This window comes from Phalacrocorax carbo, chromosome 1, assembly GCF_963921805.1.
Source record: "Phalacrocorax carbo chromosome 1, bPhaCar2.1, whole genome shotgun sequence".
Lineage (NCBI taxonomy): Eukaryota > Metazoa > Chordata > Aves > Suliformes > Phalacrocoracidae > Phalacrocorax > Phalacrocorax carbo.
The window spans coordinates 112,975,484-112,995,456 of NC_087513.1; the positions used below are offsets into that span (position 1 = coordinate 112,975,484).

At 41.1% G+C, this 19,973-nt stretch overlaps 1 protein-coding gene across 4 annotated transcripts in view; it reads right to left on the minus strand.

The window, feature by feature from the left end:
* The window catches only part of APP (amyloid beta precursor protein), a 226,668-nt gene that overhangs the window by 45,308 nt on the left and 161,387 nt on the right, over window positions 1-19,973 (minus strand). For all 4 annotated transcript variants that reach the window (XM_064470153.1, XM_064470144.1, XM_064470139.1 and 1 more), the window contains 4 exons: window positions 17,553-17,627; window positions 16,290-16,448; window positions 6,010-6,138; window positions 3,848-3,947 (listed from right to left, as the gene is read on the minus strand). In XM_064470153.1, coding sequence (XP_064326223.1) covers window positions 3,848-3,947; window positions 6,010-6,138; window positions 16,290-16,448; window positions 17,553-17,627 — 463 coding nt within the window. The remainder of the gene's footprint in view (window positions 1-3,847; window positions 3,948-6,009; window positions 6,139-16,289; window positions 16,449-17,552; window positions 17,628-19,973) is intronic.

Genomic DNA, 19,973 nt, shown 5'->3' on the forward strand with positions numbered 1-19,973 from the left:
ATACCAAGGTAGCAAAATAATCTGCTCACCTAGTGTGCAAACAAATACCTCTTCTCAGATTTTTTGTGCCACATTCCTGTTATGGGGCATACTCCTGCCTGTGAGCAACACCACTTAACACCAAGAACTACATCAGTCACCAAGAGTAACCTGGTTTGTAGCACATTTGCATCGCTGCCTCTTGAGAAATCATTTGCAGCCAGAATGCCAAACGGTCTCCTACACACATGACCTGCTTATGCTTTCCAAGCTTTGCCGTAACAGTCATGGTCAGACAGACCTCTTTCTGCAACTCTTACCCTTACGCTTCTTCCCCTGCCCCAACAGGAATGAAAGACAGCCAGCAGCACTCTTCCTTACACATCTGAAATTTGCTGCTATAATATGTGCCTGTCACCCTAATGGGGCATTTGCACATTACGTGTTGGTCAAACGCTTAGCAAAAAAATCCTCACTTCATGTAAGTGCTGCTTTCTACCCTTCAGAGTGCTGCTTGTCTTCCTGTGTATCTATAGACTCAAACCAAGGCATCTTCTGTTTAAGCGAACAGGCATCAACTGGTGATGAACACCTGTAGGTAAGGACTACAACTCTTTCAAATTTTACCCTGAATTCCTCCCACCATCTCTGCTGGAGTTCTGAAAATAACCAGACGTTTTAAACGGCTGCTTTTAGCATAGAAGCTGGATTTTGTATTTTGGATTCTGCACCTTAAAACGGCGGCTGTAAGCCTGCCTTTTGAGGTAGGAACTTCAAACATATCCTGTGTTTTAAAGGAACTTCAAATGTCCAACTGCTGGATTGTAATTCATCTGATCACCAAGCATTAATTAAAAAATCTTCAGACTGTTGAAGAAAACATTCTCTGTGCAGCTGCTATGCCCCAGGAATAGCTCTAGATTCTGTTTCATATAATTCAAGTTCACTGCTCAGCATAAAAACTTCAAAAATAACAGACAGAAATTACAAGTGTGCACCTTATCTTCAGGCAAATATATTTTCCAATGACAGAACACCACCTATTTCTCATGGATGAATCTTTGGTAGCAGACTGTCAGGAAGACATAAGGGAAATTTTAATGTATTTGCATTTACTTTCTAAAAAAATAATTAAATGCCAAGACCTGAGATTCAAATTTGTCAACAGCTAATAACAGAGAAACTGCAAAATAGGGCATAATATTTCTAGCAATGAGAAAATCTAGTAAAAACCAGCATGCTATATTAGAGGAATTAAACCCATGGTACAAATTCACAGGAAACTAGATCTCATTTATTTTACTGCTCACAGAACTACCTGTGCAATTTAGGGAAAAACTACTGTTGTCAGAGCTGTCTCTTCTAAAGCAAAGATTATTTATTCCTCAAGGTGAAAACTGTTCACGAAGAGTTCTGCAGTAAAGCGTGGAACTACAAACTGTAAGTATAATGAACAAAAAAACCTGAACTAAAACATTAGCCATTTAACTTGCATCCCAGCCTAGAAGAACTATTTTCAACTATGCTTCCTTACACGTAATTTAGTATTCAGACACCCTGTGTGTGAGAGATGTTCTTACCTAGGTTATTTTTCAACTTTTCCACTGATTCAGACTTTCTAGGTCAATGGTTCTAACAAAAGGTATTTAATGAAACATTTGTCTTTTTAATGAGAGTTGTAATATTTCTTGAGAATGTTACAAAGTGCAATTTTATTAGTGTTTTACTTCTCCACACATTCTGCAGCTGTAATATATTTCCTCTTCCATGGGTTAAGGAAGAGTACAGAGACTAAGAAATTCAGTAATTTCAGAACAGAATTTGAAACAGACTGATCAGTGCTCAAAGCTAGAAGAATGCTGTTTCCTTTAACAGATGGGAAGGACCTCAACAAACTTTCATTAAAACTAATATGTAAAACCAAGAATACAGCCAAAGTTACCAACAAGGAGAATGCTGATACTGAAAGAGAACAGGCTTTCTTCTCAGTACTGAAAACTTTTATAGAGTACAGCCCAGATCTGATAGTGCTTTCTGTAATATTTGCTGCCTGGTAACTCCCAGTATGAAAACTTACTTTTCATTGCTTTAAACTTTCCAATGCTTTGAAGAATTTTTAGTATATCCAAACCCACAAAAAGAAAGATCAAGGTAGGGGAAAAGCACTCAAGACTGTGACAGGCCTGCTCTTTGAGATATCTTAGCTTCTCTTGTCTTATTAGGAAATAATATCCTACTAATTTTAGGCTCTTTTTTTCGCCTAAAAATAAGTATTACATTTGAGATCAGGAGTCAGGTTTTTGTAAACCACTTAGCAATTAATACACGTGTGCTCCCATGTCACCTCAAAGCCTCTGAAATTCCCATTCCATTTTGGTATTTAGCAGGGAGAAGAAAATTTAGAAGAATGTGCTCACCAACAAGCATTAACATTACCAATAATAGAAGAAAACGAAGCTTCAAGCAAAAAACCCAAGGGAATGATAGTGGTGCAGAAAGAAAACAAAATGAGCATCTCAAAGACCTAACAGTATCGGCGTCTCCTTTGCTACAGAAATGATATGCTTTCAAGTGATCAATAAGGTGTGTTCACCCCCCCTGCCCAAACAACTCTGCAACTACAGACTGAGACTGTTGATTGTGCCTTATAATCATGGAGCATAGAAACACACGGTGAAGGATACTTACTAGTTCAGCTTCCTCTTTGTTTCCTCCCAACCTCCTCCCCAACTTCCTGATCTCATCCTCAGCCCTCTCAAGCCACCTCACAAGTAGAAGCACATCTCCTTCCTAACCTGTGCTTTGGGCAAATGAATCCACCACTTCTCCCTGTCCATCCCCCTTCCTATGCCCTAAATGCATCCTAATCCTTACTACAATGGCACACCTCTCTCCCTTGTGTTCTAAAGAAATCAATAATTTTTTTCAGTCAGCTGAAGCTGGTTATTTGTGAAACTAATCCATTAACTGCCATTTGGCAGAGCATTGCATCTTGTGAAAAAAGCTGTTCCAAAGACAACATCCATCCCATCTCCAGCCTTTGCGTTCATCCATGTATTATTTTCCTTAAAGAAGCACATTAGCAACATGATGTCCAGAGCTGTGGCTACGTCTGAAAATAATATATGCTAAGTGAAGATGCCTTGCTGCAAGAGCAGCACACAGCAGAGTCCAAGTGCTGTGATGGAGATACCTCTGTTGCAGTGATGCCACCGCCAAGAGCAGGAACTGAACGGGAGGCAATACCATTCTCCCTCACAGCTGTCTGCTATAAAGCATTCAAGGAAGAGTCAAACATGAGACTGTTACTTCCTGACTGGTCCACAGCCCAGCCTGCGCGCTGGAAAAAATGGGAGGAGAGGAGATACCCGTTTGACCAACTAAACAAGAGGTGTTTAAACAAGCATGACCAGTAAGATACTGCCAAGCTGCACGTAGCAGCTTCCAGTTGATACTTACACTGTTCTCAGATGCTTGAGCCTGCAACTAATTTTTTAGCTGGGGGAATCCCAAAAGGCCTACATCAGATAATATAAATACTTACCACATAAATTAAATATCCAAACCCAGGAAGGATTTGCTAAATCTCATGGACAATAGCTGCTTCCATATAGCATGGAGGCTCCAAATGTAAATGAACCTATTTCAGGGAAAACACTTACAACAATAGGATGATGCCATTGCATGCGTTATATACAATTTGTCTTCCAAGTATTCATTATAATTTATGATTTAAGAACATTGGCAAGTTTACTCTCCTATTTTTCAGCTGGGACAGTGTAACTATAGGAGAAGTAAGATCCTGTATTTTCGCTTTTGCTGGTAGTTTCTCATCACAGAAATATTTCCCGTTTTCTAGTTTGCATACCAACTTCATCCTGGATCTCCTCTGCCACAGCAGGCACATTGTAGAGGAAGGAGAGAGACTGGTTCATGCGTTCATATATCACACGTAGATGTGTCATAACCTATGGAAAAAAAAGAGTATTTTAAGGAGGGGACTAGTAGGGGTAATTTGACATTATGACAAATTTTATAGGTTATAGACAGCAAGACAGTTTTCACTTGTGCTAGGGATAAGAATTCAGTATGCTTTATGTACTGAAACTGTAAAATCCATTCCAAAATTCACCTCTCTCCTACAGCTACTACAAAAATATTGTTCTAGACGCTCTTCCATAGCAACTACCTGAAATCCCATGGGAATGCAGCAATCAAGGTAGGGGTTTACAGTTGCTGTGGGACAAAGCAAGCAGCTATTGTGGCAGAAAGCCAGAGCCTCATTTACCCTTCAACGACATTTACGTTTGCCCATACATGTAAGTTTCCACATAACACACAAACTAAGTGAGGCACAATGATTGCTGCATCAAAATGTTTCAGCTGTTTTTTTCTTCTTTATCCTAATATTGCAAAAAGAAACAGCTCTCTGAAAAAAAAATCCAGTTTTCTTGGTAAGCATTTGCAAACATTTTCAGCTGAAAACATAAGTATGTCCACCCAGAAGCATTACTGCATTGCCTCATGTGATTCCAACTCTGTTGCCTCAGGTTTCTGCCCACTGCTATGGGTTGAGTCACGACATCACATGATATATGCTCCCTCAGGGTCCTCTCCACAAGTATCACCCCTCTTAAGTAGAGAGGGAAATTGAGGTGCATCTTAGAAGACTGACAGGGCAATTAGACCTAGAGGAAAATGGCTCGCAGAGAGCAATTTCAATGAAAAAAACCATTACATTTTCTTCAAACTGAAGTGTAGTATTTATACTTTTGAAGAAAATATTGTTTTCCATTTTCCACTGAAAACAATTTCAGTAGGCTGGATCCTCCAGCCTGCATTCCCGCAACCTTCTGATCCATTCAAGAAGCAAAGATACTGTAGAAACACTGTTTCCTATGATGATACTGAGCAATACACTACACTTCTATCTAAACGTCAGTTTCTTCACCTGTGCTGCCACACAATGTGTAGTCTGCAAAATTTCACTCTTTTTTGCTATCAAATAATCCAGTGTTTTAGGAACTAAAACTCATGTTAGATGCAAGAGGACATGTTTTAATGTTTAATACAAGGCAAAGACAACTGTCACTGCAGAAGACTGTTAGAAGCATGCATTTCAAGGCAGCATGACCTCAATGCACAAGTCTAGCTGGAATAGATGTTTGAGAAGTCTAATATGCCAACTGTGCCATTCAGGGAGGTATATTGTTTTGATTTAGCTTTTAGAGATGACAGTCAGTTCAAAAACTGTGGCTGGAACAGCATTTCCCATTGCATCCTGCAGAGGGAACAGCAGCTGATTCTGCACATTACACCACACTTCTTTTACAGCTTGTTCATTGTGCCTACAATTTTAATTGCTGTTTTGAAAGCCACTACACCTTAACTTTTTTTTTTTTTGCTTTCTCACCCTCCATGATTTACCAAGGCAACATACAAGCTGATCCAAAACATAAATGTTGAGGACTGCAGTAACATTCAGCAGTTAAAATGCCATGAACTACAGCGCCTATTTTAAAAGAACATGTTAAACTCCAGTGCGCAGTAGTAATGGCATTTATAGACACTGCACGCATCTCTGCAATGACTATAGGAACGTTGTTTGTGGTCAGATGGCTACACCACTTCTGGTTCTGCCACTTCAGCTGAGGGAAGCATAATCATGTGTGGTTGCTAAATCTGTTAGTGACAATTTCCCACAGGTGGCATTTACCAAAGCACTAATAAAGGCTCTGGGCATTAATGCTCTGAAGGGCTGCTCGGGAAATGCCCATAACTGACTCACTGACTGGACAGACAGAAAACCTGCTTTTCAGTTCTTCTCAGAAGACAAATTATACCCACTCTACTCCTATCTACAAAGAAATAACTTTGTCTTAATCTTCTGCTGGAAAGCAGATTAGTTCTTATTGCACGTAAAGCTGTCCATAGAAAGGGGTCAGGTATTTTTTTTTTAAAAATAGGTTGACAGAAACTTCACAATGGTTATGAACAAACACGACCTCATTAACCCTCAGTGGAATTTACCTGAGATCTGATCTGGGCAGCTTTCTTTGGGTCTACCATGCGGACATGTTCAAAGTGTTTGAGAGTATGTTGCCTGTCCTTCTGCTCAGCACGCACGTACTTCTTCAGCATGTTGAATACGTGACGAGGCTACAGGGAAGAAATAGGGGGGGAAAAAATCAGTTTAGTTTAGGACAATACATGTTTTTGTTCCTTTCACTGGGGACATATCCCAGACCAAAAGCCAGTGCCTGTAGCTACCTTCTGAAGGCAGGCCTGAATACTATAAGGAACATCCACTCACTCAACCCATTTGGCAAGATGCACCGTTGAATAGTAGTTGTAGGTACTATACATGGTTCCCAGGGAGGGCATTTGTATTTCATCTCTGACCATAACAGAAAGTTTGGCTATTGCATTTCCTTGTCTAACTGCTACACTGTTGCCCCAACAAGACAGCAAGTGTCACCTTAACATGCTAGTTAATGGACACCCTACACCAATTTCTTCTGGGCTTTGCTTCCATTCTCTCCATCAGACTCTATTTTATCTCTCCCCTAACTCAGGAAGCCCCCATGATCCAAGCTCCCGGTTTTGCAACCTTTACCACCACCAGATAAATCCCACCCAGAAGATCCCCTGAAACCTGGACTCCATTGGAAGCATTTCAAAGATCCCCCATATATGCTCTACTACACTCAATACTCAACCAGTATCAACATCTGTCAACTACAGTTAAACTTTTGCAACAAAATTGATTACAACTGGGAAGTTTTATCAACAGTAAACTGAATGCACACGTTCAGATTCAAATCAGAAGGTAACCTGCTCAACAGCTGCACAGATGACTACGTGAAAGCAGTACTCTATCTAAGCCAAGTAGTAATTATCAGACTTGACTGCAAAACTTAAAAAAAGGGCGACCTACTTGCTTCTTCTGAAGGCACTCAGCCTGGGTGCCAGATTTTGTAAAAATCTTAGCCTATGCATGTATTGCAGGTGATTTAAATTAGTAAAAACTATTAAATATACACCTTAAGGCATATAACTCAATACGAACAAAGGAAAGGTCTGTAGCTGAAGGGGACACGAAAATATACACAGACTGATTGGTAGAACAGTGAAGACTAAGAAATGCATATTTTTATGTACTTTCCTACTCTGTACAACAATACAGTGCCAAAACAGGGAAGTGTTCTCTAGCATTCAGCTAAGACATTAATTTTTAATTCAGTGTTTATGATGGATTCTGAAAATTCACCCCGCTTCCCAACTCTGCTTGTGCTGTTGTGCTTGTGCACCCTATCTGAAGCTGCCAAGCAGTGAAAAGCATGAAGCTGAGGCAGGCGAGAAGAAAGGGAAAGGTGACCTTAGTGTGCAGTCGATTAAAGAATGAGCAGAAGTCGTGAACAGCTCATCTGGGCACTGGCAGAGATACCGGGAAGAGGGTGGGGAAGTGACAAAATAAGCTCAGAGGCTCCATGTACAGCTTTCCGAAGCAGGAAGAACCGTGGGCGAAGTTGAAGCTTTACGAAGACTTAGATTCACAGACAAATATAGAGCCTGAACTAATTCAACATTTACACAAAAGATGAATACTAAGCTACAGAGCTCAAAGATTTAACAATCTCTTCAGCTTAAGAGAAGCAACAGATTAAAAAATGTCCTTAGACAGTAAAACAAAGGTTATTTGAAGAAGATTTGTTGGATAGAAATAGAGAGATGTGAAGCCATTCCCTGCCAAAGGATTAAACGTAGTGGCTCCATGACTGAAATTTCATTCACGAGGAAAATAACCCCAAGTCCCAAAAGCCAAGCACCCTGGAATCAAGTTGCAAGCAACCGCGGACAAATGTTGGAAAGTAAGTAATCCTCACAACATTATAGTAATGGCAAAACAAACTGAAATGCCAGCTGTAAACCTTTGTAGGAACAAAGGCTAGAAGACCAGAAAGCTTAACAAGAAAATTTTGAAGACAGAAAGCATTGTTACCTTTCCTGACACTTCAGCTTTCCTTGCCCCCAAGACACATCAAGGTAGCAGGTCTGGGCACATTGCAGAGAAAAGGATTAATTTCCTTTTCTTCAAGAGTTATCCTAATTTAATTGTCACGTCTAACACCAGAAGGATCTACTTTTTGTATTCCCTCAGTATGTTTGTATTCACTGCAATATGCCAATGACACTTTTCCAGTAAGAGTTGCAAGCAGATTTGTTTAATAGGATAACAATCCTGAAAGAACCCATCTAACAGGTAGTAATCACTTAGGTAAACCGGACCAACTTTACTACCTTTTATAGCATTGCAAAATGCCCCTAACTTTTCACTGTAAAGGAGAAATGGATACACATACCTCTTGCATGTCTGCCAAGAAATCTTCCTGTGATGGCAGCAGAAAACCATAACTCAAGTATAGGACATGCAGAAAGGATATTAAATTTAAGATGTTTCCTTACAGGGGCAGCGACTTTGCTTTTTCTCAAGCAAAAAAACCCACTAGAAATGCATTGTATGTAGGTAGACATAACTGCCCAAAGCCCCAGTAGCACTGGATCAGGTCAGACCTCCAACCTTCCCAACAACTTTGCGATGCTACTGCCTCACAGCTTCAGGGCCATGGCTGAAGGCTTAAAACTGCCAGAGCTGGTGGTGGGCAATGACAGCTCTCCCCTGGACTTTGCATACCTGAGTGTAGCAGTTACCATAAAAGAGGACCAAGTTTTACACGTGAATGTAACTTTAAAAGTAAAAAATTAATTGATCATTTTCTCCTCAATGCCCAGAACTGTAGACCTCCTGCTTGCACAGTTTTAACAAATTTCCATATTAGCAAAAGTACCTCTCACCCCAAGTCCCACCTCCGTAGTATATTACACACATTTTTCTTTAAATGCCATTATGGAGTGAAATGGTTCTGCTTGAAAATTCCACCCACACAAGCACTTCTTGCAGAGATACTTTCAGCAGCATTCGCCCCCAAATCTAGTACATCAAGCAGTGACATGAACTCCTGTGACGGTAGGGCGGAGGGGCCACAATGAACAGTCAAGCACAGAGGTGAGGGAAGGCTCCACAGGCTGGGGAGATGCGGTCAGACCCTGTCTCTGAAGCTATTATATCCACAGCCATCTATTACTTCAACCGTAGGCATGAACCTTCAGATTAAATGATAAATGAAAGTGGTGCTGTTATCAGCTAAATTAAGTTCCTGAGGCCTGAGCTCTGACACTGTCTATGGCAGGAGAACAAATGGCTGACACATGCCAGGACCAGCCCGGCACCTCTCGCTCTTCATAAATAATGTACCAACCACCAAACTTCATTTAAAAATTCTGGATTTAGCACTTGAAATTCTGCTGCGTGTTTTGCTAAGGAAAGCTCAATGTATTCGCATCTGTAGTCACCTGCTAAAAAACGTCTCACAGAATAACTAACTTGTATCAGCCACCAGGGGCTACCTAAGCCTCATGAACTAATTCCACTATTTTCAGTTGTCTGTACTTGTTTTGTTGGCTGTTTTTTTCGGCCTTCCTCTGAAAGTGACCAGGATGAAAAGTGACTCCTAACACGTCATCCTATGTTTTTAGTCACCCTGGTCGACGCTGCTGGTTATTGTCGTATATCCAGTGACAAGAACGGCCAGTAACTTCCTAAGCATCAGGATCCAGCACCAAATTCAGAATGTGTATTATTTCACGAGTCCTCAGTCTCGTGGCACACACTCACTATTTAGGCAGATGCAGAAAAAAAAGAATGCATCAAATGAGGTGCACGGCAGGCAATGCCGGGTGAAGCAGTGTGAATGCTGCTGTTACACGCTGCTTTTGACTATTTCAAGAGCGCTCTGTCACGCTGTTTGCTCCCATGAAAGTCATTCCGAAGCTCCCCCTTTTCAGCAGATTCAAACACCTACTTTTTATGTAGAACTGAGCATCGATCAGTCGTAGCCCTTTCACAAGATATTGTGACAGGGCAACAGATGTATTCATGTCTGTGGGTATTTTAGTTATTAGTTTAAAATCCTATTAATGCTGGAGAATGTTGTCAAAGTATTATTTCATATATAGTTTTTGTGAGCACGTTGGGACTTGCATGTATTCAATTGGTACAGAGTAGACAGATTCACAAACTACGTACGTGGTCTATGTAGACTATCTAGGCTTTCCATCCAAACTGTAGGGAATATGCCTACTCTTTTATTTGGAAGAGTTCTTTCTGTGAATATAAATATGCACCAGGGCAGAGTTAAGGACCTGCACTGCAATGCCCTGGTTTTAAAACTTAACTTCGTGGTTAACAGGTTTCCAACTGTACAAGACACAAGCTCAAATGAAGTAGAAACTGCTGATGGCTCCACTGACTCTGTAATTCAGTGCCTTTACTTCAGGTGGCATCAGCATCAAGATAAGGTCACTCCCATAAAGGAAACATATACGAGATCTAGTAAATGTTTCTATTAAATGAAGTACATACACATAAATACAAATATGACTACATATGTATGCAGATGCCTCTCCCATGATCCTAGTCTACTATTTCAGATTTTAAGGGAGAGATAAAACAGTGCAATTTCATTGGAAAATGGAAATATCAAATGTAGTTTGGATTGCTACAAATGTAACTTACACTCTCCCCATGGAAATCCAAAATACATACTTACTACCGAGAAATAACACAAAAATCATGTTAAAGCACTTCTGTGTGTTTAAAATACAACTTCCTGCCTCGGTGCCATGGAACTTCCATGGGAAATTCTGGGCTGGCTTGTCATTTTGATCAAAATTCTTTCTAAATCAGAGCAGAAAGTTTCACAATGCTGTATTGTGCTATTTAATCTTGCCTTTAGAGAAAAATCAATCACCAGCCCTTTCTGACTACTGCTCTTGAAATGTGCAAAAATTGCTTCTTCTTATTCACTTATTAGGAATACCCTGTACACCATATCAGGTATATATTTTACCTGCTATTTTATTAACTTGTGGGTCATGTTTGACACAGGCACAACAGTTCATTTTAGGAACATTCAAGAAAGGCTCGCTAGGATGGATGCAAGACTTTTCACTCATGAGTGAAACACAACTAAACCCCCATCCAGCTACCTTTCCCGTGGAGTTAAAGATGCCTTCTCATAACTTCTGCTAGTTTATAACAAAACATGTTACCCCACACATCACAAATACATGGCTATAATGGTACTCAAAGCTTCCCTTTGCCTGACCTCCTTAAGGACTTTTCCCGGGGCAGAATAAAATGAAAACTGTATTTGATTCAATCTCATTATTTACTTTCAGGATTTGAACTTACTCAACTTTGACAAACTAAGACAAATTTTGTTTCTGCTCACTCTTTTAAAACTTTGCATTTTAGATATAACGAACCTGCCATGGTTCTCAGAACTTAATACCCATCTGGAATTGCGCATTCTGTCTTCAGTTGTCTCGTATAAAACCCTACCGGCAAGCCCAGGTGTATGACTACACCATATGCTCAAGCCCACAGACTGGGGGAAAAACAAGACAGTCTGGTTTTATTCACATGAAAGCCTCAGAAGCTGCTGGAAAGTGGAGTTAGGTGACCACATCCCTCGAAGTCTATGCCACCCTTTGGACAAAATCCTACCAAATTAAGTGTACGTGAGAAATTCCACAGCTCTAAGTTTATGGGTTTAGAGGAGCGGAGCTGAAGGGTGGAGTATGAGAGCTGGACTGCTCTTTCCTACTGCACAGGAGGATTTTTATCACCAGATCAGCAGTGACGCTTTGGCCTGCCTCCAACTGCATATTTCCACAGCAGCCTCGTTGGACTCAGGAAAGGCTTCAAGCTTCCTGAATGCAGAGGCACTGAGTAAGGGCCCCTCTGCAGATCCCTCTTCCACGTCCAAATAGTGAAACTCGACTAGTTTCAGCCTGCACTGTGTTCTCTGTATGAACAGACACTGCTCCCACAGCACAAAAGGTACCAGAGCAAATTCTGAGGGCAACAGGAAAAAAAACATGGCAATAAAATAATTCAAATGGATTAAGGTACATGCTAGGGTTGATCCTAACGATCCTGCTCTGTCTGGCAATAATTTACATTTCAGTAAAGTAGTACCAAATTAGAAAAGAAGCATTTTAAACTGATTTTAATCATTATATGTTCACTTTACTCTATGTGCAAAGTAATGAGGTTAATATAAGTAAGTAAGTAAGTAGGTAGGTTAAAACCTTTCAAAGTTTTCCTGTATGTTTCCTTGCTCTGAAACCCCTTTACTTCACCACTAGGAGCTGGATTTCTTTTCTGCTTCTCTTTGCCCCCTGCTACTGGCTTCCCACAGAGAATGTGCATCGCTTACCAACAAAGATTAAACAGGGAGACATAAATCCAGCAAAATTTGACATGCAAGTGAAAGAGGAAATATAAACAAATTATAGAATCAACCTGCTCACAGCGAATGATGGATTTGAATTCCCCTATTTAACTTGCAAAATGAAGGGGAAAATTTCCAACTGTTTTAAAAACTAGAGGCATATTGGTTCCAGCTGCCACTAATCCTCCTTTTCTGTAGTAAGGCCATCAAGCAGGATGAAACAATGCAGTATTTTGACACTGGATACTGAACAGCTGCACCCCATTTTCAAAGGCAACAAAGCACAGCTAAGCTGCATCAGGAATCAGGGATGAGGATCAAATTTTAAATTTCTGGGCAGCCTTCACAACAGTGCTTCTGAGAACAGAACAACAGTACAAATATTTGATTGTGCTCAAATTTGTTTTCTATTAGACCTTGAAGCTATGCAATTTCATCTCTATATGCTTCCTGGCTCCCTTGCTGCCCAGAATGGTTCCCTGAAGCACTCCTTTGACACTGCCATTGGGCAATCTTTTGCATAACACCTGAAAAAACCTGCAGTTAAAATTTTTGGTCTCGTACAGAAGCTATTCATAAAGGATTCCCAGAATTCTGTAGTTTTACGTGGAACGGTACTGAAACCCACTGATTTTATAAGCATGTATAAGAATGCAATGACTATGCTACTGGCCCGGACCATAGGTTCCCATAGTCCCATATCTTGCTATCCTACAAGTAAAGCCTCCTCCAAAGGAGCAAGTAAATGGCGATACTTCTCTTCACATAGTCTTCCAGCTTCCCCTGTCTATAGTTCAAGGATTTTCCTAGTCAGAGGAAGTTTCTCTTCATCCCTCCTGAAGAGGCTACCCCGTGAACACAAGCACCACATAATCTGCTAACATATAGAAAACAGCAGATCCCAGCGGATCAGGATTTCGTCACTCATGGAGAACCATGTACCACATCCATGATCAGTCTGCTGACACCAGGAGTGCCAAACTCACTGTGTTCCTGTGATAACTGATCTTCAGGCAAAGACTGGTCATGGATTTCTAGACATCCAAAAGCAAAATGAAATCCTGCTGCTTCAAGTGGTCTGCCAGAAGTCCAAAAAAACTTGGTAAACGTTCAAAAGCAAGTACAAGGCAATATGTCCAAGGGATTAAACAGCACATGGAAAATACTTCTTGCACACACATACATCTATATACATTATATATACACGTCAGACTCACAGTAACCCTCCTAGCCATGTGCAGAAGATATGCACTTCATTAAAAAAGCCTAACTTAATTTTTCAATTTAAACCCCATTTCTGCCTTATAACTTCAGAGAAAGAGACTCCACCACTTTAAATATTCAGAATCTACTTTTGTAGTAAACATACTAATAGCAAACCACATAATTTGAAGCAGGCTGTGGAAGGGGATCCTTAAAAATTTTGGAGAATTCCAGAAAAACCTCCCTTTTGTAAGATTACTTAAGAAGTCACCGGTAAGGTTATGACTTACTCTCCCAAAGACAACACAATTGCATCAAAAGTACTTTTAGTCAGGTAGGGAACTGTCAGAGAGAAATATAGCGAGGGTATTGGAGCTGAATTTTCCCTTAATGCCATTTTCTCTTTGGCTAGGCAGCCAAAGTTTGGATTCACAGTGTATTCAAGACTTCTGTCTCCATATCCTGCAAAGCAGTTAGTGGACTGGATTCATTCATTAGGCCATTCAGCTATCATCAATCACTCCTCTGGTTTCACCCTCTGCCCCACAATAAAACCAGACGAATCCTCCTGCTGAATTCAAGGTCGGTTTTTTCCATGTGCTTTGGCACACATCTTACCAGCTATTCAGAGGTACATGCCTGAACTGTCAGTAACCACAGAGCACAACACCAAAAAATGCTGAGGCAAGGACAGTACCATCAAAAAGACTGACAAAGGAACTGTTTTAAGACATTATTCTTTAAACTTCCCCCCCGTTAGTTTTGAGATGAGTCCTAGTTTGGTAGCACCTTCAGCTGACGTTACCTTCATGCTTGCTGCCTGCTCCTTTCAGAATGACCAGCTTTTGTAGGGACACAATATAGGATGCACCTCAGCCTTTTAAGACTACCTTCAATACTTACTTCTACTGGAGTCATATATCAAAGAGTGTTCTTTGACACAGCCTTTCAGGCCTGATGCTCTCCCACTGACACAGTAAGCATATTATTAATTTAAATGTCCTGGGAGCTCACTACAAGCAACCCAAGCATAAAATGCGGGTTCTTCTGGTCCCAAAACCAGTGTTAACATTTTTGCCCCTTAGTGTCCTGCAGCTGAAGTTTACTTTTTTTTTTTTCCCTGCAGTGGAGATGTCACCTGCATTTCACAAACATGAAAAGTCAAGCTCCCTTGTGCTACGAATGAAGTTGCAAATTTTGGCAGCTCTAGAGACCGTTCTACTGTTACGTGTGGTCCCCATCTTCACCTTCGACAACCTCAGATACCTGCAGACCAAGCTGTCGGCCTGATCCACAAAGAACTTGAAATCAAATCATTTTCCTGGGATACTTTTCAGACAGTATTACATTTGCATGAGGCTCAACTTTACAGCAACAGCTGACTGGCTAAAGCCAAACGTGAAATCCTATCTTAGGTGAACTACTGAAAACCACACCGCAAGACAGCAAACATGACCTGCAGCCAGTCTATGCACTCACCTCATCTCACTCTCAGTTCTGAGCCACGGACTCCAGTTTCCTCAAGTAAGCTGCATTCCAGCTTGTAATTTGCTAATCTGTCTGCTAATGAGACCCTCACGTCCAAGCCCTTCACCACCCTCAAACAGTCAGAGGTTACAATATGCATCTTTCAGACCAAACAACATCCTCTACTAATTTAATACAGAGTAACTTCATTTTCACAAATTACTATGTTGCAAAATACAGATTAGCTTGTCATACTACCACTCTGAAGTCTTCCCATGACTTTTTTACCTAAGTACATTTTTCTTTTACTTGGCACACAGTAAAAATAAAGAGATTTTTGCACCATAGGGTGGAGAAAAAAGTTTGATGATGATAAAGAACTAAGACAATGATTGCTTTTCCATGCTCACTGAATATGCAGGTTTCTCTGCAGAAGGAAATTCATTTAAAACATATAATTTTACCAGGTTACTCATATTGATGTAATTCCCTTTAAGGCCAAATTGAGGATCTAATCGCTATATCTTACACTGCTGACCCAAAGGTCTCTTAGTAACATAATGTTTTTTCCATCCAGGAAGTGTTCAAGAGGCGAGAGGTATATAAAACATTTGACTATCTTCCCACAGTGTTCGTGCAGGTTCTCTTCTTCTGGAAATCACAGACCAGTTATTTTGGTATTGAGTACAAACGTCATAGATATGGAGTCATTAAAAATTCCATTCAATCTACATTCTGAACTGAAGTGTTTTGCACCCACCAACAGCAATCACATCCAACACAGACAACTTTGAATTGCTAGTGTGCTATCTTCATGCCATCCGACAATCCTTACAAGATCCTCCACCAAACATTTCAACAGTTCAACAAACATAACAGAAAATCACAACTACCCTCATCCTTAAGCTCCATCCTGATGTGACGGAGTAGCCTACTGTGCATCACTTGGAGGGATGCTTCATCATCCTTCTGCAGGACCTGTGAATGGCTACAATTTCTGACAACCAAATCACTCCCATGTTATGTGCTTAAGTATCTTTCTGTACGTATGTATCTATCTATAGGTACGTACCGGGGTCTGTGTGTGCCTGTGCCTACATTTATGTACAAAGAAAGTCTAAACCTTTAACTTTCAAACTAGCCGGCTGCTGTAGTAGCTCTTGCTACGCACACTCCCTGCTCCATTGCTGGACTGTACCTGGGCACGCCTTCTTTTCCCCCAGGATGACTACAGTGATGTGATTTTGACACAGCTGACAGAGCTTGTGGTATTGCACTTACCCTGGGCGGGACAGTCTGCAGGGCTGTGATATAGTTCTCCAGAGCGATGCGGCGACGGTCATTCAGCATGGCTTCCACCCGTGCCATGTGAGTCTCCACCAGCTGTTGTCTTTCATTGGCTGCTTCTTGTTCCAGTGATTCCACTTTCTCCTGGAAATGCTGAAAAAAAAACCCCATCACAAGAGGAACAGTGAGGACAACAGAAGCGACTGGCGTACGTGAACACCTCCATCTGCAAATCACTGAAATCTTTACCCATGTCAGTCTAGCCTGGCTGCCAGGAGCTCTACGCTGAATGCTCCTATTACTGATTTCAGTGCGAACTGCTGATGCCCTGCACTTCTGAACACTTCGCCATATTTTATTAATCTAACCAAATATTCCTGACAAGTTCAGCACAACCACCAGTGAACCCTTCATTTGCCCCCTCAGACAGTGGTTCAGCGCTAGAGAATTGTGCGTAGAAAAGGGTGGAGTTTGGCCAAGTATACACTCCCTGCCATCACGAGGGCTTTCAATGTATCGGCATGACTTCATGAGCAAATCTACGCTGCGAGAAAAAAACAAAATTCCAACCTGAACAGAGTCACTGTAATTTCTTATAAACTGGCCACCAGGAAGAAAAATTGAGCTTAAACTTCTTTCAATAAAGGAAAAGATTGACTGGGTAAAATGCACAGAGAGCAAAGCTGTGGAATCTAATGTGCGATGCAATCTGGTTTTGAACGGTACCTTTTTATAGTTTTGCATTGAAATCATCCTACCAGTACTGAATAATACCTGAAATAGCCACAGTGGGATTCAAGGAGTGTCTGGCTTGTCAGAATTTTTGAATTATAGTATAATTTTGGATAAAATAATTTTTGGCTGAGAGTTTCTTTCAGATAAAACTGATGGCAGTTCCTTCCTTAAATCACATCTTCCATCTGTGCTTTGATCTTAGGTCCTGCAGATTATATTAGTTTATCATGGCCTAAATTTTGAAAGGGGCCAGTGGGAACTGAGTTTTCAGTTCTTACTGAGGCAAATCTAAATTCAGGTGAAATTCTACTCCTCCACACAGTCATGAGCAATGTTCTGCACTGCAGTTCCAGGGACAGTCTGCAACGTACAGAGACACCCAGCAGCCACGAACAGCTGGAAACAAAAATAACCACAGCAAGAGCAGAGAATAACGTTAAATCCCCATAGAAGTTTTAAAATTATATAACACACAGCAGTCCCTGTATTTTAACTGCTGCCCCAGTGGGTAAGGTCCTTTACCTGGATAACAGCTTTCTTGTCGGCCTTTGGCAAGTTCTTTGCTTGGCGTTCTGCCTCTTCCCACTCTCTCATGACCTAATGAACAAAACAAGGAGCATGACTTTCGTATTTTCCTCTCTTATCTCAGGGCTTAGCAACAGCCAAGCACTGCAGCTCCAACAGTCATCTTTTCCTATTCTTCTCCTTTTATATCTATTAAAAAAGCGGTTACATAATTTAACAAAGGTAGGATCCCGTTATTACATTAAACAAAGATGGTACTTCAGTGTCTGAACATTGTGCAAAGCTCTCATAACTCCACTGTGAAGCAACACAGCTGTTAACCAGCACTCATACGGGGGACGTGGAGGTCTCTATAGGTGAACACATCAACCCCTTTTCACCTCAGAGAAAGGAAACTGCTTCCATCTACTGCGTGTCCTTGGCCAAGATGAGTGAATTCAACTCATTCTAATTGACACTCTTTTTAGTATTCACAAGAATTTTTAGATTTATTTGGACTACATCGCTGGCCTTTGAATAAACAGATAAAGAACTAAAGAATCATAGAATCATTTAGGTTGGAAAAGACCTTTAAGATCATTGAGTCCAACCATAAACCTAGCACTGCCAAGTCCTCCACTAAACCATGTCCCTAAGCGCCACATCTACACAGCTTTTGAATACCTCCAGGGGTGGTGACTCAACCATTTCCCTGGGAAGCCTGTTCCAAAGCTTGACAAACCTTTCAGTGAAGTAATATGTCCTAATATCCAATCTAAACCTCCTCTGGTGCAGCTTGAAGCCATCTCCTCTTGTCCTATTGCTCACCGACACCCACCTCACTACAACCTCCTTTCAGGTAGTTGTAGAGAGCGATAAGGTCTCCCCTCAGCCTCCTCTTCTCCAGGCTAAACAACCCCAGTTCCCTCAACCTCTACTCATAAGACTTGTGCTCTAGATGCTTTACCAGCTTTGTTGCCTTCAATGACCTTCTTGTACTGAGGGGCCCAAAACTGAACACAATATTCAAGGTGCGGCCTCACCAGTGCCAAGTACAGGGGCAGGATCACCTCCCTGCTCCTGCTGGCCGCGCTATTGCTGATACAAGCCAGGATGCTGTTGGCCTTGTGCTAGTCTGTCCAGAAATAGTCGTCCAACACTTCAAGAACTGAATATATTTATATCTCAAGAACAACACTGACAGAAAAATTACATAGGAGAACTTTCAGTACCACTCCTTTCAGCAACATGAGAGGCCACCTCCTCCTGTGTAACACAGGGCAGTATTTCAATAGTCAGGGAATGAGTTACTCTTCATTTGCTGCCCTTGACATCTGAAACCTTCTCATGGTCTTACTTAGGGACTTTACTCATTTCACACCTAGACAGCAATCTCCTCAGATAACACATTTTATGCAAGAACAATTGCTCTCACCAAATGCAGCGCACATAAATAAGAGACTTGCTTATTTACAGGATTAGCACAATGACAGAAGACAGAAGAAACCTAGAAGCAATTACTCAAAATGTGCATTTCCTTTCCTTCCTTTCTTATGAAAAACCACACTTTCATACCATTTAATAGAAATAGCCAAACACACCTTTTCTAAAGGGGATTTTAGAAAAGCTTTGAGTCCACATGCATGACTGAAATTTTACCAATACCAACACCAAAGGCAGGACAAATTGGACCTGCTGTGTCACATCTGCAAGTTGAGCCTCCACCACTCAGACCCTGTCTCAGGCTTTCCAGTTTTCCCACATGCAGGACATTGCTAATCAGGCTCCTTGACGGACAGACTGGAAAGCACTGGTGGTGCCTCAGGGTATCTGGTTGAGCCTGTGCCCTTAAAAAAAAACCCAACGAAACAAACCTGGGCTCAGAGGAGACTTTTACAAATCCCGGTCGTTGAAATGTGATCCCTTCGCAATCCTATATAGGGTTGTAGACCTCAACAATTAACCAGCGTGCAGACACCTGCACTCAAGGCTGACTCAACATATGGGATTTTGTTGTCAAGTTTTCACCTTCCTTTTGACCCAAAGCCTTGGAATGTATGTCAAGACAGCAGTAAATCAGTCACAGTAAAAACAGATCGACTCACTGTCAGTGAAACTATTTATCTCTAGGAGATTCTGGGCTCAATAATAGCCCAAGAGAGTGGAGATGTATATTTTGGGAAGCTAATTGGATGCTGAAAACTTTAAAGCAGGAAATTGTTTTCTGGGCTTCAGCAGGGGCATGGTTAGACAGCAGTTGTAAGCACAACGACCTGAAGTCAAGTACTTAGAAATCACAGTCTTGACTTCACTCTGCTCTTTTACTGGGCACTGTAAGCTGAAACTTAAGTCCCAAGAACTGTACTACAATTTACAGAAACCGGCAGCCTAAAAGTACCTTTTCAATTTACATTACCTTCTCATCAGACAAATATGCAT